The following is a 26931-nucleotide window of genomic DNA, read 5'->3' on the forward strand; positions in this document are numbered from 1 at the left end:
TTATAGATATAATACTAATTATATTATAGCTGTACAGTCCTCCATTGGTGGGAGCCATGTGCACAAAAGTATTTTTTAAATTTGTTTTTTATCTTTTTTTCTTTTTCAACAGCCTCCAGATGAAAAATGTAGATCAAACATTCTTGATGGATTATTAAGTACCTGTAGAAAAGGAAATGATATTTCTATCGACTACTTGGCACAGAGAACAGCTGTAAGTAAATATATTATGTAATTCTGGAAGATTTTTCTTCGAAATATTTTGGAATTTTTTTTGGAGATAATTCGGAGATATAAGGTAGTTAATTTTTTTCTAGAATCTAGTGATGTGCTGTGAAATGCAAAGTTATTTTTGAAAAGTTAATGTAGTCATCATTTAATTTTTAATTTTCTTAGGAAACAAAATCAAATACTTTATATCCTTAAAAAAAGTGGGGGAGGGAGCAGTTACTGACAATGTATTTGGCTGCCATTTTTTTTTTTTTTTAGTTTTATAATAATTTCAGTATTAGATATGTGTTTTGCCAGTATACTTCCTCATGAAAGAAATTGATGGGAGAGAATACTTTATTGACCACTCTGCTAGTGGTTAATAAAGCTGAATAAATTAAAAAAAAATTTTGAGGCAATGTACATAATGAAATATTTGAAAACAAGAATAACAATGGAAAACACACATTTGCTATTAAGTTGTTTGCTGGTTCATGGTCTGCTGCAAATTACTGGTAACTGCATGCATGTCATATTGAATTAGAGAAGATCAGATGTGATGTAAAATCATCCCTTGTTTTTTGTTTTGGTGTTGACGAAGTTTGATCATTTCAACTGATTCCTTGACTTCTCTTGAGAAAAAAAACAAACTATAATCTATGTGGAGCATTTTATCTGGATGACTGGATGGATTTAAAAGATATTCTGAGTTCTTTCAAAACTTTCATAAACCACACTATTATTTCAGACATGCTCATCATATTTCTACAGAAGTACCACCAATATGATAAAGTTGAATATCATAAATGTGTCTCAGATTTCATGATGGTTCACACAAAATTGAACAGAAATATCAACAATCAGAAATTCAGTTTCCAAAGACTTGAAAGATATATAAACACTTCTAAGAGCCTGCCAACCTGCTGTATATATATTTATATGTATACATTGTGATACAGTAATTTTCAGCCTAAGGATATGAGCAAGTCTTTCTTCCTCTTTTCCAGTTTATTTCTATAATTAACTGCTTCTGTACTGCTTCATTAGCTTATTTTATATATAATTAAAATAATAATAATAGTAGTAATGTCTCTCTTGCTTGATGGAATGTAATGAAAGTGGATATTTAGAATCTCTGTTAAATTATCAAGTTATTTCAATCCTAATTTCAATTTGACTCTTTTGATAGTAGAAATAAGCAGAAAACAAAATTGTATGTGGTGCATAAGCAAAAAATGACTAGGTGATAATGATAATTTCTATACTTATTTTAGGTTATCCTATGAGATAAAATTTAAATTAAAGATATCAAGAAATTATATACTTGGTTTAATCCTTTATCCAAGTGTAAGTAAACAGAGTTTGTGCCTGAAGTATTTTCAGGACTGGGGCAACTCGTATATAGAAGCTAATGACTTCACATCCCTTGCCTTAGTATCCCATAATGCAAAGCACATATCCATGGGGACATGTATAATGCTGTGCATTATACATACATTGAGTATGTAAAATACACAATGTATGTATGTATGTATTGTGTATATGTAAAAATGGTTGCCATTTCAATGTTAGTAAATGTAAAGGTGTGCATTTTTTTTTTAAATAAATGATTTAAGGAAATTACAACGTCAACTAGGATATACATTAAAATAAATTTTAATATACTTCAATATTTCGGCAACGCCATGTTGCCATTTTCAAGAAACTTAAGAACAAGACAGGTGCATGCAGGCACAACAAACAGTAAGTGAAGAAGAAGCAGGAAGCTATTATTTCTTCTAACGTCCTAATGGTGCCACTTAGCAGGCAATGTTGGTATTCTTGGACGATTGGGCTGAAGGTCTTCTGATGTAGGTTTCCCAAATTTGAGGCAGTCTCATGCAGCCAAATTTGTTGACGTTTTGATTGTTTCTTAGGGCTGAAGCTGATTCCATGAAAAGCTTTTCATATTTGTATTTACTACGGTGTATTATCTTGGCTTTCTTCCACCGTATTCTATGGCAGATATCCAGCACTTGGTCAGCAAGATCAGAGTGGCTGTATTGGTGAAAAACCAGATGTAGTCCTTGTGTTCTGAGATTCTGATATTGGCTGTCCTGCCTGTTTGGCCAAAGTAGGACAACTTACAGCTGCAAGGGACCTGGTATACACCAGGTAGATCTGGTGTGTGTGTGGGGGGGGTGTTGGTCTTTAGTAGAGTGGATAAGGGATGTCAATTTTTTTTATGGTCTGTTACAAGAAGTTAAGTCATGTTTTTTTAGGATTTTTGTAATTTTTTCCGAGGTGCCTCAGATATAGGGTATGGTGATGGATTTAGAGTAATCTTTGTTGTGGTTTACTAGTTTCAATCTTTTTTGGATTTTTTTTGGGGGGGGGGGGTACGACACTTTCTCAGCCTGTTGGCTGAGAAAGTGTTGAGAATGTGGTTTAGTTCTGTGGTTAGGGCATTGTCATTTGAACAGATAAGTTTAGCCCTGTTGTGTAGTGTCTTAATGGTTCCATATTGTTGTGAGGAGGGGTGGTGGGATTGTTGGTGAATGTATCTGCCTGTATGGGTGGGTTTTCTATAGACTAAGAAAACCAAGGTTCCATCAGGCTGGCGGGTGACTAGTGTGTGTAAGAAAGGAAGGCAGTTGTTTTTTTCTCTTCTCTTCTTTCTGGGTGAATTTGATTCTGGGATGTTGGTTGTTTAAGTGTGTTAGGAAGGAGAGAAGTGCATCGGAGTCATGTGGCCAAATAGCAAACACATAATCAACATAGCGAAGCCAAATGGTTGGTTTTTGTGGGGCAGAGTTTAAGGTTTTCTCTTCAAAAGTCTCCATATAAAAGTTGGCCAAGGGTGGGGAGAGTGGAGAACCCATGGCTGTCCCCTCTATTTGTTTGTAGAATTTTCCTTGCCAAACAAAATAGCCTGAGTTCATTGTGAACTGAAATAGGGCTGTAATATCGGGAGGAAATTTAGCTTGGATTAGCTCTAAGGATTCTTTGAGTGGGGCATTTGTAAATAAGGAGGAGACATCAAAACTGACCATTATGTCAGTGTGTTTGAGTGTAAGGTTCTATGCTGGCTTTGAAGTGGGCTGAGTTTTTTATGTGTGAAAGTGTGTTGCCAGTATAGTATGAGAGAGCTTTGGCCAAATGTTTAGCTAGTTTGTATGTGGGGAATCAATGCCATCCACTATGGAACGTAATGGCTCATTTTCCTTATGTATTTTTGGGAGTCCATAAATATGGGGGTGTATGGAGTTAAATGGTTTTAATTTGTTAGTGATTTTCACAGGCCAAGAAGTGACCTTCTTAAGGAGCCTGTGGAGTTTTCTAATTTGTGAGTTGGTGGGATTGTACTCGATAGGGAGGTAAGTAGCCTGGTCTAACAATAAAGCTTTCAGCTTACCTGTGTAATCCTATTTGTTAAGCAATACTGTGGCGTTCCCTTTATCAGCTTTGGTGGTTATTATTTCCTTGTTTTTCTTTAATTCTAGTAGAGATTTAATTTCCTTACCGGGCATGTTGGCTCTTGGTGGTTTAGCTTTCATCAAAACACAAGCTGCATCCAGTCAAATATCGTTGGCGACATGGTTTGGAAGGTGTCATATCCCGCGTTCAATTCTTATCATAATATCTTCAGCAGGGATTCTTCTGGGCGCAATGGCGAAGTTGTGGCCACGTGCGAGGGCGTCGAGTGCTTCAGGTTTTACACTAAATGACGAAAGGTTGACTACCGTTTCGGTAGGAAGTTGTGGTTTCGAGATTGAGTTCTTTTTCAAATTTTTTGATGTGTCGATCTCGTACTTTTTTAAATTCTTTCTCTGCTGCAGTGCATGAGATGTCATATGAAATAGATCAAATTTCATGGCTTAAGGTGCTTGAAAGGTCATCTTCGAGTGCCTGTATAGCTAAGTTAGCATCATTCAGGAATCGGCGAGTTGTGGCAATTTGTTCTCTGAGTAAGGCTTGGCTGGCATGGTTATAAATACAAAGAGCCTTTTGTGAAGAGAAACGCTGCTTGAATTTTACACAGTTAGGAATTACCTGGTTATCCCGGCAGCGTTTTAGGAAGGTGAGACGATTCAGTTGTCTTAATAGCTTTAACTTCATTTTACCATAATGTCGTGCTTTACGTGCGATATCATCTCCGTGGATTATCGTAATTCTCGTGGAAAGGCTTAGACGTTGGTTATGCATTTTTTACTAAATGATTTAAGGAAATTACAATGTCAACTAGGATATACATTAAAATAAATTTTAATAAACTGCAGTATTTTGGCAATGTCACGTTGCCATTTTCAAGAAACTTAAGAACAAGACACATGCATGCAGGCATAACAAACAGTAAGTGAGGAAGAAGCAGGAAGCTATTAATTCTCCTAAAGTCCTAATGGTGCCTTCTATCTGGAAATGTTGGTATTCTTGGGCGATTGGGCTGAAGGTCTTCTGATGTAGGTTTCCCAAATTTGATGCAGTCTCATGCAGCCAAATTTGTTGACGTTTTGATTGTTTCTTAGGGCTGAAGCTGATTCCATGAAAAGCCTTTCATATTTGTATTTACTACGGTGTATTATCTTGGCTTCCTTCCACCGTATTCTATGACAGGTATCCAGCGCATGGTCAGCAAGACCAGAGTGGCTGTATTGGTGAAACCGGATGTTGTCCTTGTGTTCTGAAATTCTGATGTTTGCTGTCTTGCCTGTTTGGCCAAAGTATGACAGCCTACAGCTGCAAGGGACCTGGTATACACCAGTTAGGTCTAGGGGAATAGGGAGGTTGGTCTTTAGTAGAGCGGATAAGGGATGCCTTTCTGTGGTCTTGCTGACCACATGCTGGATACCTGCCATAGAATACGGTGGAAGAAAGCCAAGATAATACACCGTAGTAAATACAAATATGAAAGGCTTTTCATGGAATCATCTTCAGCCCTAAGAAACAATCCAAACCTCAACAAATTTGGCTGCACGAGACTGTCTCAAATTTGAGAAACCTACATCAGAAGACCTTCAGCCCAGTCACCCAAGAATACCAACATTGCCCGCTAGGGGGGTCACCATTAGGACTTTAGGAGAAATAATAGCTTCCTGCTTCTTCCTCACTTACTGTTTGTTGTGCCTGTATGCACGTGTCTTGTTCTTAAGTTTCTTGAAAATGGCAACGTGACGTTGCTAAAATATTGAAGTATATTAAAATTTATTTTAATGTATATCCTAGTTGACATTGTAATTTCCTTAAATCATTTAGTAAAAAATACATAACCAATGTCTAAGCCTTTCCACGAGAAAGGTGTGCACTGCGGTGTGATGAGATATCCAGTGGCCTCTATTAGCAGGATTATGCTAGAAAAAACTAATCAGGATAGTTGTTGTAGATTTCTAGCCAAAGTAGGTTATGCTTTGAGGGCAGTGTATTGTGTCTAAATCGTATATGTTGTTCTGGCTAGTATTGCATGTTTTGCAAAATAATAAACCTGAATTCCCGAGAATAAAAAACCCTGTCACTTCCATATGAGACCAGCTGACTCACCTTCAAATTGAAAAGCCCCTATAAACTTTCTAGACAGAGACTTTGGTATTTTATTAGACATTAAGTTGAATTAAGTTCCGGAGGGGGGGGGGGAGCACATAGAAGAGATTGCAAATACAACTCGGAGGATATAAACAGTGATATATAAGGATAAAGGAGTCATTTTACCTCTTTACAAGGCCTTGATAGAACCTCATTTGAACTTGTGTGGACACGTGGTGTTTCTGTGGTGATACTGTGGAGAAAGTGTATAGAAGTGTGTCAAGATGATATTGGGATTATGGAATACAGATTATGAAGATAGATTGACAATTTGTGAACCACAGGCACTAGCAAACAGAAGAAAGAGGGATGATATTATTGAGACTTACAGACTTCTGAAAGGATCATACAAGATATCAGTAGACGAAATTTTTTTCATTTTAAGGAGATTGGAAAGAGGATGAGAAGTTGTCCGTGGAAGTTGAGAGTGAATGCATTCAAGAAAGGGATGAGAGCTAGACTTTTCTCTCATAAAATGGTACATGATTGGAATGAAATACCTTTGGAATGGTAAGTGTGAGTAGTGTGAATGAATTTAAGAAAAGGTATGACATTTGGTCTCTGCAGATGATGTGTGACCTCCCTTGGTGAGTCTCTGATTCCCTGGAGGTATCTAATAATAATAGTTAAATGAGTAAAAAGGCTTATGTGTTGGCATTTCATGTTAATTTATTCAATGCTATTTATTCACAACACTGACCACAGAATAATCAATGCTCACATTAAACTTTCACTAAAAGCCTCTAAAAATAACAAGCCTAAAAAGAAACGGTACATCTGGGACAAACTAAATAACCCACAAATTGCAGCATCTTTCTGCAGCACATTAAAAGACAATATGGAAAACATTCTTAAAGATCCAGTTAATGAAAAGTATAAGGGTATCATTAAAGCAATAAACATAACATCCAACAAAATTATTGGAAACAGCAACAAAAAAGACTCAGAAAAATGGATTATCCCTGAAACTGAAAAATATATAGATCATATGGATGTATCCATAGTATTCAACACAAAATATGAGGCTAATCTTCTTGAATGGCAGTCAGTCTCAAGTAGAGTAATGTGGGCAAATATGAGAATGGGGAACTGGACAATGACACTTATTTGTGCCTATGGTCCCACAGAAGGTTCTACTAAGGTAGGAGTGGAGGAATTTTTTGACGCTTTAGAAAAAGCAACTGACACAATGAAAAAGGAAAGTTGGTCCTTGTTGGGGATCTAAATAGCAGAGTAGGAAATGATTGTGGAACATACAAAAATATTTTGGGAAAATTTGGAGAAAAGAGCAAAGCTAATAACAATGGCAAATACCTGTTGGATTTCTGCTCAGGACATGGACTGGTTATTACTAACACCATGTTCCAACATAAAAATGTGCACAAATTCACATTGAGAGAAGAGGAAAGGAATAAGAAAAGTCTCATTGACTATGTTATTGTTGATAGTGATGTTTTCTCCCTGGTGCAGGACACCAGAGTGTATAGAGGATTTGAAATTGGAAGTGATCACTATTTAGTCTTGAGCAGGATAAAATTGAATTTCATATTGAAAAGAATAACATGTAAGAAAGTTTTAAAGCGAATAAAAGTTGAGCAGCTCTCAGATGTGAACTGTAGACTAAAATACACAAAGATTATTGAATCAAAAATGAAAGAGTTTGAAAACAGGAACCAAACCATGGAGATTCAGTGGCAAGCCTTGAAGAAAACCCTGAATGATTCAGCCTGAGAGGCATGTGGTGAGGTTGTGTGCAAGGATAGAAAAATCAGAACTCCCTGGTGGACACAGGAAGTTAAAGAGGCAGTGAAGGAAAAGAAGAAAGCATATCAAAAGTTCTTCCTGGCAAATAAGTCAGCTTGTACTCTTACAGAATACAGAGACAAATGTAAGAAAGCTAAACAGTGTGTAAAACTAGCTAAAAAAAAGTCATGGTAGCACTTAGGCAAGAATATAGAAAATAAATATCAAGAAGGTGGCAAAATATTCTGGAGGTTGTTGAAGAAGCTTAGGAATGGAGGAAAGAGTGCTGTAAAAGGAGTTAGAGATGATAAAGGTGACATGAAAACAGGAGAAAAAGATATCCTTTAAGTATGGAGTAATTACTTTGAAAAACTGCTAAATGAAACAAGCAGTGATGACAGCATAGTGATAACAAACACTGACCAGGCATGCAGTCAGAAATACGTATCCATACTTGAAGTAGAAAAAGCCATCAAAGGCTTGAAATGTGGAAAGGCAGCAGGAGTAGATGATATTCGATCAGAAATGGTGAAGTATGGTGGTATAAAAGTCTGACAGTGGCTGCACTGCATAGTTCAGAAAGCCTGGACAGAGGGACGAATTCCCGATGATTGGAGTAGAGCTCTCATAGTACCCATATATAAAAAGGGAAATAAAACTGAATGTGAGAATTACAGAGGTATTTCCCTACTGAGTGTTCCTGGCAAGATCTATGCAAGTATACTTGAGAAACGGTTGAGAAGAATTGTGGAAGAAAAGCTTGGTGAAGAACAAGCTGGATTCAGGCCAAATAGAGGCTGTCAGGATCAGATCTTCACTTTACGACAAATAGTCAAGAAAGCATGGGAATATAACAAAGATCTGTATTTAAGTTTTGTCGATTTGGAAAAGGCATATGACAAGGTGCCAAGAGAGAAGCTATTCAATACGCTGCAGTTATATGGTGTCGATGGGGCATTATATCAAGCAGTACTTAGTCTTTATTTGAGTTGTAAGTCAGCAGTTAGAATTGAAGGAAGTACAGGAAGATGGTTTAATGTTAAATCTGGTGTGAGACAAGGATGTACATTATCCCCTCTGTTATTCATTATCTATATGGATCACATTATGAAGGAAAGTGGTATTAAATCTGATATGAAAATTGGAGATGTTAATGTCAGCTCTTTGCTTTATGCAGATGATGTTATACTTATAAATAAATCTGCTACAAGTCTGCAAGATTCTCTGACTAAATTGAATAGCTGTTGTAATAGATATGGTATGAAGGTCAGCAATAAAAAGACAAAGACAATGAAAATAGGCAGAATCATTGAAAATGTCAACTGTGTTGTGAATGGAGAACCTGTGGAACAAGTAAAACATTTCAGCTACTTAGGCACGATTTTTACTGAAGATGGTAAATTAAATAAAGAAATAGACAACAGAATCAGCAAAGCTGGTATGGTGGGAAGTTAATTGAATAAATTCATATGGAATAAGAGAGAAATTAGTCAGAACACTAAATTAGCTGTATACAAGACTTTGTTCAAACCAGTTTTAACTTATCGATCTGAGAGCTGGATCAGAAGTAAAACACTTGACCAAAGACTAGAGACCACAGATATGAGAGTCCTGAGAAAGATTAGACGTGTGAACAGATGGCATCAATGGCAATATCATATTAAAAATGAGGATATTAGGAAAGAACTTGACATTGTCAGCATCCAGGAATGCGTTAGCAGAGCTAATCTCAGGTGGTATGGTCACTTAAACAGAATGGGTGAGGAAAGATTAGCAAAACAAGTGTTCTCTGCCATGTTGGCAGGAAAACGACCCAGAGGAAGACCAAGATATAGGTGGATTGATACAGTACAAAGTGCCTTAGACAATAGAAATATAAGATCTGATAATGTTGGAGTCTTGACAAGTAACAGACTGATTTGGAGGAAAATTGTAGATAGGAAGTTAGTAATGATGTAATTTTTTCATGTAGTACTGTCATATCCTGTACACCCCTTGAGGGTACATGGCAGGAATTTGATGATGATGAAGAAATGAAGCAAGGAAACTCTACCGCTTTAACAGGAATGAAATAAATAAAGATAAACTAGACATTTTAAATAACAAGGTCAATGAACTAATGACCAGAGACAAAGAAAATCAAATAAATAAATACTGTTGAGGAACTTGAAAATTATAATAAAACTGGGGATTCTAGAAACACTTTTCAAATGATAAATTATATCTGTCAACATAAAAACAGAAAGTGGAAACATTGTTGCAGATTACAAAAACGGTAGACAGCTATCAGTAAATTCGAACTTGATGAAAGAATGGAGAAACTACTTTCAAGAATTACTGAATGTTGATAATCCCCAATATTCAAGTCAGCTAGTGGACCTGCATCTAACCATCACTCTGCCAATTAATTGTGAATACTTCACTGAAAAGGAACTAAAAATAGCAATAGATCAAACCAAAGCAGGAAAATCCCCAGGGATTGACAGAATTAGAGCAGAAGCTTTCAGAAATGTTGGGTATAATACATATTCCAATCTCTTTGCCATAATGAATCAAGCTTTAAACACTGGAATAATACCTCAACAATGGAAACAAGGCCTTATTGTCCCTATACCCAAAAAGGGCAGTCTTAATAGAATGGATAACTACAGAGGTATTATTTTACTATCAACCACAGTTAAAATCTACAATAGGATGATACTCAATAGAATAGAACCTTACTTAACACCACTTTTAAGGAAAAAAACCAAGCTGGATTCCTAAAAAAATGATGTACAATAGAACGGATACATTGCATCAGAAGAATCATAGAAGGTTCATGTGATAAAAACTTACCACTCATTTTAACCTTTATAGACTTCATTGCCTTCTTTGACTCCATTAATAGAGAAGCAATGTTTAAAATACTCAGCTTCTATGTCTACCCTCAAAACTCATACAAGCAATCTCAGCACCTTATAAAAATTACAATGCTACACTTGCCACTTTATCTCCAGCACCAGAAAAAATGAATTTTTTCTGATGCTGGCTTTTGACATAAATTTATCATCAGTAGCCCTAACAGAGAACATTGTCAGCATGTTAAGTCAAGGTCATAACTTTGCCATTACACCTAACTAAGTTCCAAAAGTGAAAATAATGATTTCCGTTGAACGTGGAATATATGATCTATCTCCCCTTATAGCCAATAACATTCATTTGGATGTAGCCAACATCTTAATCCAATCAAAACCTCTTAGAAGCAATACAATATGCCAAAAAATGAAAACAATACTTTTAAAGAGTTAAAGAGTTCAATACATTAATAACAATATTGTGACAACTAAAACAGACAAAGGTAATGCAGAAAGACGATAATTAGTTCAGTTTAGATAACTATAATGGGTATTTAATTGTTTAATTTAATTGTTTTGATTATTTAATTGTTTTTATTTATATTTGTTTATGTTTATTACAAGCAGAGAATTGTTAAATTGTTAATAGTTTTTATTTCTTTCCTTTTTCCTTATTTATACTTCTGCAGAATAATGTGCAGTGTTTGATTTTTACATTTTATTCTATTTTTGCTTTATTATTGCGAATACATTTGCAACAGGTTATACTAGTACACATATAAAGATAAAAAATATATAGACAGCATTCTTAAATATGTGACTGTTTCATACTTGCTAAGTAGACATTTCTATCAATAGAAGATAAGAAATGATTTTATGTTCTTTCAGTATTAGCAGAAGAAAGTATAGCAATGCTTCCATTGCGAAGTAATTATTTTTTGGAAGGAGCACAGGTTCTAAGGTCCTAGTGTCAGCCTTAGTTTTGGTGCCCCTGGCAGGTGCCCGGTCAGCCCACCCCTTAATCTGGCACTGGTCATGTACATGTACTTCATGTGTTTTCATTATTAAGTCTTCTAGTGTCTCTTTTATTTGTTTAATTTGAAAGTCATGCTGAAGATCCCTTGACACTAGGATGAAAATTCTATGCTAAATAAAAAATGTTACAGAAGTATTAAATCTGCAGTAAGTTGTTATCTATTTATGGCTTACATTCCCATTTGTCATGTAAAAAAACATTTTAGCTATTTAGGTACAATTTTTAGTAAAGATGGCAAATTAAATATAGAAATAGATAATAGAATATACAAAGCTTGTGTTGCAAAGGAGGTAACTAAATAAACTTATATGTAATAAAAAAGAAATTAGTCAAAATAGTAAACTAGCAGTATACAAGATAGTGTTAGTATCAATTTTAACTTATGTATCTGAAAGCTGAGTTAAAAATAAAACAGTTAATCAGAGACCGGAGAGTTCTGTGAATAATAGGAAGTGAAAACAGATGGCCTCAATGGCAGGATCACATTTAAAATGAGGATATTTGTAAGGAACTCGATATTGTTAATATTCAGGAATGGGTAAGCAGAGTTAATCTTATGTGGTATGGTCATTTAAACAGAATGAGAGAAGAAAGATTAGAAAACAGGTGTTTGATGCCAGGTTAGCGGGGGGAGGGAGATGAAGACTTCCGATTTTAACTGCATCGATGCACTTCCTAGACCATGGTCTAGGAAGTGCATCGATGCAGTTAAAAGTGCTTTAGATGACTGAAATATAAGATTGATAGTATTTGAGTCCTGGCAAATAACAGACTAATTTGAAGGAAAATTGTCAATAGGAAGTTAGCAATAATGCAAACTTTCATATAGTACTATCATAGTATCCTATGATACACACACATATACTTTATATTTTTTTGTTTCTCCTTACATAATTTTTCATGTCTGATTGTTGAAGGAGCAAGTTTTGCTGAGTTGGAAAGTATATTACACTTGACAAAAAATTATATTACTGTTTTCATTCATAATTATTTTACCATATAAGCAAAAAAAAATTATGTCAACTGCTTTCTTTGTACATATAGCCAAGTTATGAAAATATTTCACATGCACAATGAATTGGATAAAATAAGGATGAAAACAAAATGTGATTTGTTGTTAGTGATGAAATTCATCTCGCCTAAAATTTAACAGCATGTGCAGACATTTTCTCTAAATAACTGATTATCATTTTCCTCTGAAACTATTAACTCTTCATGTGTTACTGCTGTTCAGCATACAAATTTGAAATCCAAACAAACATATTTTACTCTACAGGCCATAAATTTTGCATACTGCATGGTCATATCTATTGTTCTTTGCTTAGAAGGTGCTGTAGCATTTGGTGAGATAGTGAGATTTTTTAATCTTCCATTCTGTCTAATGACTATTTGAAAAGAATCTAACACATTCTGTTTAAATCACCATCTAAAAGACCATTTAGATTAGGCCATCTCCATCTTACATTAGCCCTACACATTCTTGAATATTATGCCTATGCTTGAATTTCGCACTAGCTCTGTAGATTTAGGTGCAGATTTCAAGATTTGAAAATATTTCTATATTTTTCAGAAAAGTTTGAGTTGATGACAAGATATGTTATCACTCAGAAATTAGTGAAGGAAAATGCAAAAATAATGTAGTGAACTTCACTGTTCTGTTTTTATACGTCATATATATCAGTTTATAAATTAGTTCAATTTAAATATATGTTGCAGGGCTTTGTTCTTGGAGATTTAGCAATGTTTGTATCTCAGGCTACCAAGAGAGCATATGCACGTCTGAAGTGCACAATGTAAGTAACAACTTAATTTCTAATTGAACTTATAATAATAAATATAATAAATTATTATTATTATAATGAAGTTTATTATTATAAGTGGTGATTGAGTGATAGAATTTAAGTTCTGAATTCTATTTTGATAGATTTGCATACTTTTACTTTCTTAAACTGTTTTCTTTTTGTATTTTAGCAGAATGGAGTTTAAAATAACTTACCAAACCATGCTTTACCAAAAAAAAAAAAAAAGACAATTTGATATACTGAAATAAAGCATTACAATATGAATGTAGAAGGGAAGATAAAAGAATTGATTGTTTTGGCTGGAACCAATGACCTGAGAGGTGAGAAGTATTGTGTGACGGAGGATGTGAAACAGTTATTGGAAGAAGCAAAAAAGAAGTCTGCTGCCATGCTGTGACAGAGGTGAACTGAGAAGGAAGATGTTGATTCAAGCTAATGAATCAATATGCAGGTTGTGCAAAAGGAATGATATACAGTTTATGGACCTTTGGCCTGATGGATGGAAAGATTTGTACAATACTGATGGATTGCACTTAAATGGATTCAGAGTCAGATGTCTAGAGAGAGTTTTGTTCACTGAGATTATGGAAGCGTAAAGTCAGGGATACTTGACTTTGCTCTCAAGCAACTATTAAATGGGGTAGTCAATTCTGCATGTAAAGGTTGTTGGGGACCCAAGGGGGATGCTAGTGTTTCTATATACTAATGCTAGAAGCATCAGGAATAAAAGGGAGTTTTTGGCATCGATTAGTGAAACCTCACCAAAAGTTATAGGCATTAGTGAGACTTGGCTAACAGCAGATGACATAGTGATAGAATGTGATAGTTTTAGTATTTTCAAGGTAGGATAGAGTAGATATGACAGTGGGTGGGGTACTACTGATGATAGCAGTTAACTTGTAGCCAACAAGAATAGAAGCCATTCGGACAGGTGGCAGTTCTTTTGAGTCAAAATCATGTGAAATTGAGGCTAATAGGGCAAAATATTGTGGGATCCCCAAACTATCTACACCTATCATATTTCTTCTTGAACCCATTAACAGACAAAGCCCTAACAATTTACTCTGGCAACCCATTCCATTCATTCCCAACTCTCCAAGTGAAGAATCTAGTCCTCATGCCGCTACTAACCACACTTTTGCTCAACTTCCAAGAATATCAATGAACTTCTCCAGTCCACACATATCAATCTGTCCTCATAAGGGAACATTCCACAGACCACTCACCATCTTAATTGCTCACCTCTGAATCTTCTCCACCACTTCCTCATCCCCAAGAGACCAGACCTGAGCACAATAATCCAGATGTGGATGTATCAGGTCTTATAAAGATAATAACAAAAATAATAATAATTTTAAGATAATAACATCTTAAAAAAATAACAACTTCAATAAGTCTACACTTGTTAGTGTGTTCTTCAATAACCAAGCAATCTTATGACCTACCTTAGCAATGTGTCCTTTAAACTTCAACTCTCTGCCTACTACCACCCCGAAATCCGTAGCTTCATCTGTTTCCTGGAGTACTCTTCCATCAGTGCACAGCTTATAATCTGTGTTTCCCAAATTGCATAACTTTACATTTCTCGACATTAAACTGAAACCCATTATATTTGTTCACACTGACAGTTATTTAAATTATCCTGCAAGCTCCCCACATTGCCTTGATTCACTAGTACTATACCTAACTTTGCATCATCAGCAAACAACTGAATTTTCCTTTCAGGTTATTTTCTATATCATTTATGTACAAATTAAACAGCAGTGGTCCTAGCACTGAACCTTGCAGCACACCAATAGTCACCAGCTTTCACCTGGATTCTGCTCCTCCACATAACATTTTTTGATATTCATCCAGCAACTACCTTCTTATCCACATAACCAGTGTCATATCCATCTCCTTTTGTCCTAATTTGCATAACAGCATTCCATTGTATTCTGTCAAATGCCTTTGCAAAATCCAGCAGAATGATCGCATAGTCATTTCCTCTATCCAGTTCAGCTGTCATCACTCTGTTATAAAAAGTTAGTCAATTACTAAGGTACAACCAACCCTTCACAAAGCCATGTTGCCCCTCATAGAGTAATATATTCTTTTTCACCATTCCTGAATTCTCTTCTTGACCAAGGTTTCCAATACTTTTACCACCACTTCTGGAATACTGATTGGTGTATAATTTGCTACTAGTCTTAGTCCTTGCATACCCTTATGCAAGGAAATTATTTTGCCCTGTTTCCATTCCTTTAGAACTAGACCAGAGCTGAGGCTGCAAAACAAAAGCTGATATCCCATTTAATCACACAGTTGTATTTATATTGAGATTCTGCAATATCCTGAGAACCTCCACTTCATCCACGTCTGTTCCCACATAAGTCTGTCACATTTGTCACAGTATTAATCTCTCTTGTATGATATACCCTTGCAAAGTGGTCACTCAGTAACTCAAGTATTTTATCTGCTTTTGTAACCTCATGACATCAGCAATGATTAAGGTTATTCTTCCATAGTCATTTTTCCTCTTACTTGCCACATAGCGAAAGAACTCTTTGGGATTTCCTTTGGCCTACTTGGCTAGTTTCTTCTTGCGATCTGATTTTGCCTTCCTTAGCATAGTGGTCACCTTTTTTTTTTGCATGACCCTTGTACTGTTCCTGTATTTACTGGTCACTTTTCTCCTTATATATTCTCCACAACATTTTCTTTTTCTGAAGCTCATGCTTAATGATATTATTCATCCATCTACCTCTTACCTGATTAACCCTTCATACCTCATCATCATTAATTTCCTGATATATACTCCCCCAAGGGATGTTCAGGTTACTATAACAACACTACATGATTAAGTTTACATTATTATTATTCTCTTATCCATAATTTTCCTCCAAATTAGTCTATTACTTGTTATCACTCCAATATTGTCATATCTAACATTTCATTCTTCCAAGACACTTTTAACTGAATCAGTCCACCTGGACCTTGCTCTTCCTCTAGGTTTCTTTCTTGCCATCTTAGTATCAAACACCTGTTTCACTTACCTTTCCTCATCCATTCTATTTACGTGGCCATACCACCTTAGATGGTATGGCCACGTATGGTATTAGCACTTCAAGTTCCTTTCTAATATCTTCAATTTTAATATGATTATGCAATTGAACTCTCATATCTGTTGTCTCTAGTTTTTGAACAAATGCTTTATTTGTAACCTACCATATATTATTGCGTATAATGCGAACTAGAAATTTTGTTTGAAAACTAGCCCTAAAATGCCATGTCCACGTATAATGCGATCTGTTAATCTTGTTCCATAACATTATAAATAATACAATACAAATTAATGAAAGAAATTATTATTATTAAGATAATACTGTTGTATAATCACACCTTTTCAAACTTGGGAAAAAAAAAAATAGTAAACTACAACATGTAATATTATACAACTTATGTAATTCTGAACAATATAATTGTAAATTATTATTATGATTTTTATATAAAAAAAAAAAAAAAAACTGTTATCATCATTACTATTTAAATCTCATTATATGTAGCACAAAGTGCTGAACCTTGTAAAATAATATACTGAATAGATGATCTTTGTACATATGTAAATATTTGAAAGAACAATAAAAAAAAAAAAAAAAAATTTTAACGGTGTCTCCATGGGGCCAAAAGACTCATCGCAGGAGACCCGACATTGACACACTAACCATTATTTACACAATATCTGTCATACCTCTCCTTAAATTCATTCACAGTTGAAGCATTCACAACCACCTCTGGCAAAGCATTCCACCCATTCACAACCCTCCAAGTAAAAAATCTGGTCCTAACACCCTTGTTAACCACACTCTTACACAATCTCCAGGGATGGCCCCTCGTTCTCTCACATCCTTCACTGGTCTTAAAAATATCATCAGTATCAATCCTGTAAAATCCCTTTAACCATTTAAATACCTCTATCATATCTCCTCTCCTACGTCTATCAGCAAGTTTTTGGAGCCCACAGATCATCAATCTATCCTCATAGGGAACATCCCACAGACCTGCAACAATCTTTGTAACCCACCTCTGAATCCTCTCCACCACTTCCACATCACCAAGAAATCCTGGCGACCAGATCTGTGCACAATAGTCCAAATGTGGCCTTATTAATGCCTTATAGAGTGGAACAATAACTTCCTTATTGTTGTGTCGTATCCTATCCTTAATGTGCCCTTTCTTATCTCCATCACAACTATATATATATTATAACTTTTACTTTTATCCCACACTTATTATTTCCAGGTTAATCCCTTCTTATCAATATCACTACTGGCCGAATCCCTGATAAGAATGAAGCTGTTGTTTTGTGAGACAAAGAAGTGTAAATGGCAGATGCCTATTTCTTTGTTTCAGCACTGGTTCTATCTCCCCTTTTAAATTCAGGGAAAATTTATTTGTATACGCTGTGCCACCCTGAATCCTAGGATATACTAAAATGTAGGACCAAGGAGTTAGAAACCAGTCAGCGTTCACTCTTCTCAGCTATAAATTTACAACTTGCAGTCATGACCTTATATTATACAGTTTCCCACCCTTTTGTGGTTCGTTATATCTTAATGAGCAAGTGCAGTAGGATCAAGAACAGGCAAGACAACATTCACGTTAAAACAAAACATTTTAATTACAGTTAGAAATCATATATTACACTTAGAAGCACTTTGTTAATCATTCAACTAAATTTTAAATACAACATTAACACTTGTACATACAGTTAATTATCCCTTTTCAAGAATTTCTATCTTAGAAACATAAATACTAACATTTATTCACTTAGTAGAGCCTGTGTAGCTCAGTGGATGTGGCGTTTTAACACCACCGCGCTTGGCCGCACGAAGGAAGACTTCATTTCGAGTCTAGTCGGCGACTAGAGGAAATTTTTCTAAGCCTTTTTTCGACCGGTTCCCGAGTTAGTCGATCTCTGGTACGGGCAAGCAGGTTTTTCCTCCCGGAAACTCGGGTTTTTCGTCCTGTAAACTCAAGAAAATCGACCGTAGAACCCACATTATTTCAGACATTAAATATATTGTGTTAGGGTTAGGGACCACGAGATGGCAGCACATTTGAGCCGTCTCTCTTCACTGCGTACCACTTAATTAGTGATAGCTTTGGGCCATCTGTCTCTGATTGGGTACCAGAGGAGATTGAACTGCCCACTCAGTCTCCAAAAGTTAGATAGGGCTAAATGGCCTCGCCTACTCCCGTATACAGGAATAAAAAGGCATTAGCTGATTTTTTTTTTTTTTTTTTTTTTTTTTTTTTTATTCACTTAGTCTCACTTTTCTACTCTAATCACTTAAATTTTATTCTTAATACTTATCAAATTCCATTTATAATTCTCTTTAACAATCGTACTCAAATTTTACATATATCTCAGATTTAAATAAGAACATTCGTAATTCACTCTCTTTCAAGATACACTTATGAAACACTATTATATTTCCTTCTAAATCTATCAGCAACAGTTCAAAGAAATGTCTCTTAGCACAGTGCTTCCCAAACTTCTGGATGTCAGGGCCCCCTTTCCAAAAATTAAAATATTTCACGCCCCTCCCCCTAAAAAAAATCGTAAGAGAGAGATATATTATTATAATAGTTATTGTATTTATATTCAATACAAAACACACAGAATATTGCAAAAATCAAATGCAAATATTACATTTTTTGCCTCTTACCGTTTGGTTCTGAAGACTATGCGGGCTGTTCTGGTTAAATATGAAATACTGTCCTTTTTTTTGAGTCTGTTTCTGCTTCTTCTGATTGTTCACGGGATTTTTTTTTATTTTTTATCAGCCACTTAATGGCTGATAAAAAAAAATAAACACAGGATTAAATTTTTTAACGTAGAATAGATCAAATAATATCACCACTTACCGATACTGGCACACCACAGACTGATAACATGAAATTAGTGAATATTACCTGAATAAGGGAATCCCTGGACCAGGAACATTTTTTCTTTTTTGTGATTTTTCTCCCTTTAAGGTAATTAAGCCAAACGCGAAACAGATGCCAAAGGCAGGTTATTAAAACGTGCATATGATTGGTGCAGTATTAAGATTGCACAACCGAAAGATAAAAGCATAGCTGACAATTGAGTTGAAATGCTAACTCTCTTCAACCGAATTCCATATGTGAAACTGCCATAACATTCATTATATATATATATATTTAAACACTTTTACGAATTTTAACATGTTTGGTTGAATTTTATTGCTGCCTTGGGAAATCGCACTCACACATATCTAATTAATAACAATAGTTTTTAGTTAGATACTGTGTTTGCCCATGCAAGATATAGTTTTGTTTCAGTCTATACAGCATAGTTTCTGTATGAGGGGACATGTGATTCATTAATTAGTGTGTTTTTATTCCAGTTACCTCTCTAATTGCACTATTTGTTGAGAAATATATTACACAGACTCCTCATACCTAATTCACTGGCATAATAAAAGTACTTTTTTTTATTGCCTCTGCAGTATAGTGGCTGTTAGGGAGGGCGTGTTGTTTACCACTGCAAGCAAATTACTATCTCCCCACATGAACTTGTTTAAGCTTTTTTTCATGTGTGAAGTATATGCGAAACTTTTATTTGTAACAGAAAACTAGCTCGGATGACAGTGATAATATAAAACGAGTTTTGATGTGTATATAAAGTCAATATCAACAGTCCCTGATTATGAACGCATGATGAAAGGGACAGGAAGATTTGGAGCTTCCCTGGAGAGCATTCGAAGTAAATAACCTCCTTACCTTAGGTATACAATTTAATATGCCTTTCCTAGATGCCCCTTAACTATCTTCCATGCACTACTAACATTCTTCCCTTGCAGGGATTTATGCCATGACATAGCTTTGAGCTTATTTTTATTAGTTATAAAAAATTTTTAATTGTAAACAGTAGTGGCCTTTTCATAGAAATAAATCAAGTCAGAAAATGAAAATTCATGAAAATATAAATATCCCCCCCCCCCCCACCCCCCCCCCCCCCCACCCCCCCCCCCCCCCACCCCCCCCCCCCCCCACCCCCCCCCCCCCCCACCCCCCCCCCCCCCCACCCCCCCCCCCCCCCACCCCCCCCCCCCCCCACCCCCCCCCCCCCCCACCCCCCCCCCCCCCCACCCCCCCCCCCCCCCACCCCCCCCCCCCCCCACCCCCCCCCCCCCCCACCCCCCCCCCCCCCCACCCCCCCCCCCCCCCACCCCCCCCCCCCCCCACCCCCCCCCCCCCCCACCCCCCCCCCCCCCCACCCCCCCCCCCCCCCACCCCCCCCCCCCCCCACCCCCCCCCCCCCCCACCCCCCCCCCCCCCCACCCCCCCCCCCCCCCACCCCCCCCCCCCCCCACCCCCCCCCCCCCCCACCCCCCCCCCCCCCCACCCCCCCCCCCCCCCACCCCCCCCCCCCCCCACCCCCCCCCCCCCCCACCCCCCCCCCCCCCCACCCCCCCCCCCCCCCACCCCCAGTAGGCAAGCAAGGAAGGAGAGCTGGGAAGGTGAAACAAACTACCAAGTTAAGTTCTCTAATAAATAAGTTAATTATATGTAATACATTTATATATTATATGTAATACTCCTGCAATGAGTCCATTTACATGCAATATCACTGTTATATTTGAAACTCAATTATGTTATTCCCCACCTTGTTTATATATCCACCCTTTTAGTTGCACTCAGTCATGGAGTAAGATAACAATGTATTACATATAATTTCATATTTAGTTGGTTAAAAACTTTCCAATTCGTATCCGTAATAGCACATTGACTTCAAGGATCAACATGTTGTGTTCTAAAGAATGATGCTCAATTATAAAAATAATTAAATATTTACTATAAATATATACAAGAGATTCAAATTTTGCATATCAAGTAATTCACTTTATCTCTTTAAGGAGATCTGACATGCATACTCTCTTTAGAATTACAATCAATTAATTCCAGTATTCTATATACCTAATTCTTAAATTCTAATTAAATACATAAGATAATTGTATTTAATGGAGTTCTTCGAGGTGCATAAAAAAAAAAAAAAAAATAATAATGTTACTAATGATGTAAACTGTTCATGTGGTACTATGATAATATCCTGTACATCCCATGAGGGTACTTATCAAGAATTTGATTATGATGATTATAATTTAATTATTGATAGTCATTTAACTTATTAATGTCCAGGTAAAATTTATTCTGTGAATAGCAAAATGGTATATCAGAAAAATATTATCAAAGTTAACTTCAGCGTTTATGTTCTTGAAAGTCTAGTTTATTTTTTAAAAACCAGTAGAGTTCTTGAAGTAGGAGGGAAGTATTACTTCCCAGATTTTTCAAATTATTGACAAGCCAGAGTGATCAGCCATGTGTTTCCCACTGCATAGCTGCGTCGTTCACCTGATTTCCCCCCGTGACTTCTGGCTCTTTGATTTCTCAAAGACAGGGTTTATCGGGATCATCCTGATAATTTGTCAACACTGAACGATAGCATAATATAGCATGTGTACAACATCGGTCCCATCCAGCTGCATTCTATCACTGAACACACTGTGCAAAAGGATGTAATTTGTGGCAAATTGGGAAGGCTGCACATTGAACAGTACAGCCTGTGAATGCATAATGGAAGTGAATGAAAATGTGTTATTTATTATTTTTATGGCTATTTAGCCTATTTTTGTTTAGAAGTGCCTCCTTTTATAATGTAATTACTTTTTACTCGAATTTTAGAGCATTAGTGATGTTTTATATAGACAGATATATGAAGAATATGTAGGAGGAAAAATTCGGACACACCTTCTTTGTAGGATGTTGCTTGCTGTCTTCTTATTCAGCAGCATCCCGGTGTATTATATATATAATATAAAAGGAAGGGGGTTGGAGAGAAGTGGGAGAATTATTGGTGAAGCAAGGAGTGTGTGAACTTTTTGAAAAACTCGGTTTTTTTTTATATTAAAGGTGGACAGAGAATACTTTAGGAGGTGGGTGAAAATATAAATTTTTTAGGGAAGGGGAAGGATATGATGGAATAATATCAGGGATGGGAGTAACAGGGTGTGAGCTGTTTTTTCAGCAGTGCGTCGTCTTCGGAGTTTGTGTGTGTGTGTGTTGGGGGGGGGGGGGGGGATGGAGATTATGTCATGCCGGCTTGGTGTATATGTGTTATTTCCTATTGGTCAGAGTCATGACCTAATTTTTATGTTATGGAGCTTCCAACTCTCAGAGATTATGTAGGGCTGGTGGACGTTTATTGAGTTTTTATCACATTTTATGGCTATCATTTCTGATATATTTTAAGCATTGTTTTGTTTTCTTGTATATTTATTATTATGGCCTTGTCGATTTGTGGGGTATGTTTCTGTTCAAGAGCATGGACTGCTATTTCTGTTTTCCCTGTACTTTGTATTCCGTTTTTCTTGTGGTGGTTGCGTTTTTTATGGTTTAAATGTTCTGGAATAGGGATGTTGCAGTCACAGTTCTTGTAGTCTTGCCCATAAAGATCTAATAGTAGAACCTGTATAAGTGACATCAACACAGTTAATAAATTACACCAACAAAATAGCAAAAACTTGTCAAAACCAAAACAAACTTCTCAACACAAAAAATCATCAAACTGCCATACATCCAGAACACATACAAAGTCTACAAATACATTTTCAAACACACCGACTATAAGCTAGTGTTCACCACAAACCAAAAATTGGCAACACTTTTAAAACCTACAAAATCTCACACAGACAAAGAAATATTAGAACACCTCAATGTGGTCTACAAATTTCCTTGCCAAAAAGAAATACACCAAGCCGGCATGACATAGCCTCCACTTACCCCACTAGCTCCGAAGACGACACACTGTCAAAACAGCTCACACCTCATTACTCCCATCCCTGATCTTATCCCATCATATCCTTCCCCTTCCCCAAAAAATTTCTACCCCCCCCCCACCACCACCACCAAAGTATTCTCTGCCCACCTTTAATATAAAAAAACCCAGATTTTCAAATTATTGACTCACCAATAATTCTTCCACATCTCTACCTGCACTTTTTCCAACCCTCCCCTTCCTTTCAGTCAACCTTCTTTTTATATTATATATATATATAATATGCCAGGATGCTGCTGAATAAGAAGACAGCCAGTGACATCCTACAAAAATATATCCGAATTTTTCCTTCTACATATTCTTCATATATCTGTCTATGTAAAACATCACTAATGCCCTAAAATTTGAGTAAAAAGCAATAACATTATAAAAGGGGCACTCCTAATCAAAAATAGGCTAAATAGCCATAAAAATAATATTGACTTAGAGGAGTAACATGGGAATTGTCCCAGAAATAATACCCTGTGTTACTTATGTTTGTGTTTGCTTTCCTCCTCCTCTTTCTCACACACACACACAGAAACATTACTATATCTACATTCAGTACATCATACAGGTGCTCCACAGGGCCTTAAACAGAGATAATTTAATTTTGATTGCCCTTACTTTAAAGGAATACTGTTTTTCTTGCATATTACATCCAATTATCTTAGTCTCATAAATAAAACAAGAGAATTGTAATTTTTCATAAGTGACAGACAACAGTTTTGTAGTTATGGAAATATTCAAGTAAATACATCTGTTAAGAAATATTTCCAGCGTAACTGTTTTGAGATCCAGTCAAAACAATATTAGTCAAATGTAACAAAAGATATCTTTCTATAGTTTTATTTCTGTTAAAAAAATCTTTTTAAATGATGCTGTATTAGAAATCCTTCATAAAAATTTAATATCAATAAAAATCTTTCCAGTTTTAAGTAAGGTGAAGTGCTTATGTTCTAATTAACAGAGAACAGAGTGAAGTATATTCTAAATGATTCCTCACTATTATCAATCCATTCTTTTGCTTATTGATAGCTGCCTGAATATTTAGTGCTTTTGATGGGGCCTGAAGTTGAGGTTATTAATATCCTTTCATACCTGCATATTATATTTAAAATGTGTTCAATATATGTAGCTTATCAGTCTCCTGCCTCCTCATTGTAAATAATTGTATCATTCACTCCTACACTCTTCAAGCATCTGCAGACAGTGGAAATAATTTGTCATGTGGTCTTGCATTATATTTTTGGATGAAAATTTTAGCTTTATTAAGTAGTAGTAATATTTCTTTTGGTAATACAGTAGTAATATTTCTTTCTCAGAAAGCAGTACAATATCACTTTAGAAGAAGAAAAAGATGTTTGCCATGCTGGTGTACCTCTTATTCAACAAGATTTATTATGTGCTCTGGAAGAATTACAGTCTGCCCATGCACATGCAATTGGAGCTCCTAAGGTTAGTATACAGTCAACTCTCACTATAACATACTCATAGGAACAAATAATTGTTATAATAAATAGTTTGATATAGTTAATTTCCATTAACGTAGCATTGTTGCTATGGTTCTTTGTTTATAACTTCCTTAACTTTAGAAAGTTTTTTTCATTTGGTTATAAATGAGATTAAACTTGCCAGGAAATTATATTCTTGTTTAATCCTTTATCAAAGCATAAAGAATTAGAACTAGGTTTTTTGCATGGAGAGTGGTGAATCAGTGGAGTAAGTTGCCAGTCTGTTATGGGTGCATTGACTGTGAGTGGGTTGAAGGCAAAGTATGATAGATACTGTGTGGAAGCTGAATAGTTGTTGACATGATTTTTAGGGCCTCGTATTCTTCGATGTGTCTAAGGACTCCTTGGAGTTGCCCGTAATAATAATAAGGAAACAAAGTTTGGGCATGACTCTTCATGACTAGGCTACTTGTATACTAATAACTTCACATTAATTCCTTAGTATCCCATAATGCAAAGCACACATATTTTCAGACCTGTATAATAATGCTGTTTTAAGTTCTGAATGAAACTCTTAAATTAAATTAATTCACGTTTCATACAGACTTAACATGGGCTTGCATTTTGAATCAATTATTGATATATCAGATATACTAAATTCTTGTAATTTACCAAAATATTACTAAACTGAGACGCCTTCATTTATTTATGTTATAATGTAAAGTATTGTAAATTGCTCAATTGTTTAAACCTTACTGCTTTTGTGTAAGTACTTATAAATTGCTGGGAGAAAAAGATAATCCGATTAAGTAAAAGTGGCTGGAATCTAAACACGTGCAACAAGTAGTACACGTGCACCCTTTTGGTAAGCAAGCTGTTCCCCCCCCCCCACACACACACACTCCTACACTCCAAAGAATACGTTAGGATTCCGTGTGTGGCGCTGAGTACTGGATGACATAGGGTGATATGGAAATAGGGGAGGAGAAATCGATGACGTAGGGTGAATGTGTGGCACGCGATTTAAAAGGTCGTGCAGCGCCTAGAAGAACCCTCTTCTTATGCTCTGAATCTCTTGCCTTCTTGCGGTCTTGCTGTTGTGTGTGGAGCCTCCTCGTGGCATCCTCTCGTTCCCCGTTTTCGATGCGGATTCGAGACAATGACAGGAATTATGGCATGAAATTCCCGAAAGTTTACCAATCGGCGATCAGCCCAGCAGAAGATAATCACTGATGCTTACGGAGATATCATTACAATGCTGGGCCGATTGACCAGAGAACAGCGTCTACCTATTGTCGGCGACAGAGATAAATACGGCTCGAACCCTTGAAGAATGCCTCAAAGAAAAAGTAGAATGAACGTGGAGTCGAAAGTAATTGTCCAGACGAGGTATGTGAAGTGGCCAAATAGTTCCCCAGCAGTTGGTAATGTACAGTCTATGTTTTTTATAAGTAAATATGTATAAGAAGAATGTCTGTAACTTTAGGAAGGACTCTAGAGATTGTTTCATTTAATAATAGAATAATAATGAGATTTTTGTGAAAGAAATAGTGCGAGAGCATGTGGAGCCTAGAGATTGTTTCTTTTATTGATAGAGTAATTATGAGAATTTTGTGAATGAAATAGTTTGAGAGCACGTGGAGCTAACTTAGTAATTCAGTTAACAAATGTCCTTAGTATTGAAGAATAAGTTTGATCTATCAAGTTGAATTTGTAAACTATAAATGAAGTTCTTTGTTATGCATGCTATGATAGAGAATCTGAATCATTAACGATCATTCTTTAGCAATTGCAGATTACTTAATCAGAGTATATTCATAATGTGTAAGATGTCTCACTTGAAGAATTAAATGTTTTGCTTTTTAAGTTTAAAAATTAATGACTTGCCTGATTTTCTTCTCTATTGCACTTTCTCATAAAATACAGACCACAGCGGGAGATTAATTTATAGAGAGGCTACGACTGCAAAACTAATTTATAGTGAAGTAAAATTGTGTGCTAAACTGTGTTCTGGTTCCTTGATTCTACTCTTTGTTAATCTAGGATTTGGGATGGTACAGTGAAAAATAAATTTTCCCTGAATCCGAAAAAGGAATTAGAACCAGTGTTAAGACAAAGGAATTGGCATTGACCATTAGTATTCCCTTTGTTCCCCAAACCACTAGCATCGTTCTTATAGGTAAAGATCTGCCAAGAGAAAATATTGAAATTAAGAGAAATAAAGTTTTACTATAGAAGGATTTTACTAGGGCACAAACATAAGTGCAATTAAGAATTAAGAGTACAATACGAAAAATAAATAAGAGAGATAAAAATTTACAGTGGTGCAGCCGACAGGATTTGATTTATTAACCTAAGTACATAAAATTAAATAAATCAAAGTGAGCAAGTTATAGAGTGAATCAGGCAAGCC

The 26931-nt window shown here is 36.0% G+C and overlaps 1 protein-coding gene across 2 annotated transcripts in view; it reads left to right on the top strand.

The window, feature by feature from the left end:
- Pex6 (peroxisomal biogenesis factor 6) overlaps positions 1-26931 on the top strand; it is a 338534-nt gene that overhangs the window by 217381 nt on the left and 94222 nt on the right. For both annotated transcript variants that reach the window (XR_016548921.1, XM_090398889.1), the window contains exons 11-13: positions 113-214; positions 13096-13172; positions 24390-24522. Coding sequence is in view for 1 of the 2 variants with exons in the window: in XM_090398889.1 (XP_090255015.1) it covers positions 113-214; positions 13096-13172; positions 24390-24522 (312 nt within the window). In the remaining variant the exon portion in view is untranslated. The remainder of the gene's footprint in view (positions 1-112; positions 215-13095; positions 13173-24389; positions 24523-26931) is intronic.

The sequence above is a fragment of the Typopeltis vanoorti genome, chromosome 10, assembly GCF_054136105.1.
Source record: "Typopeltis vanoorti isolate ZY-2024b chromosome 10, IOZ_Tvanoo_1.0, whole genome shotgun sequence".
Taxonomy (NCBI): Eukaryota; Metazoa; Arthropoda; class Arachnida; order Uropygi; family Thelyphonidae; genus Typopeltis; species Typopeltis vanoorti.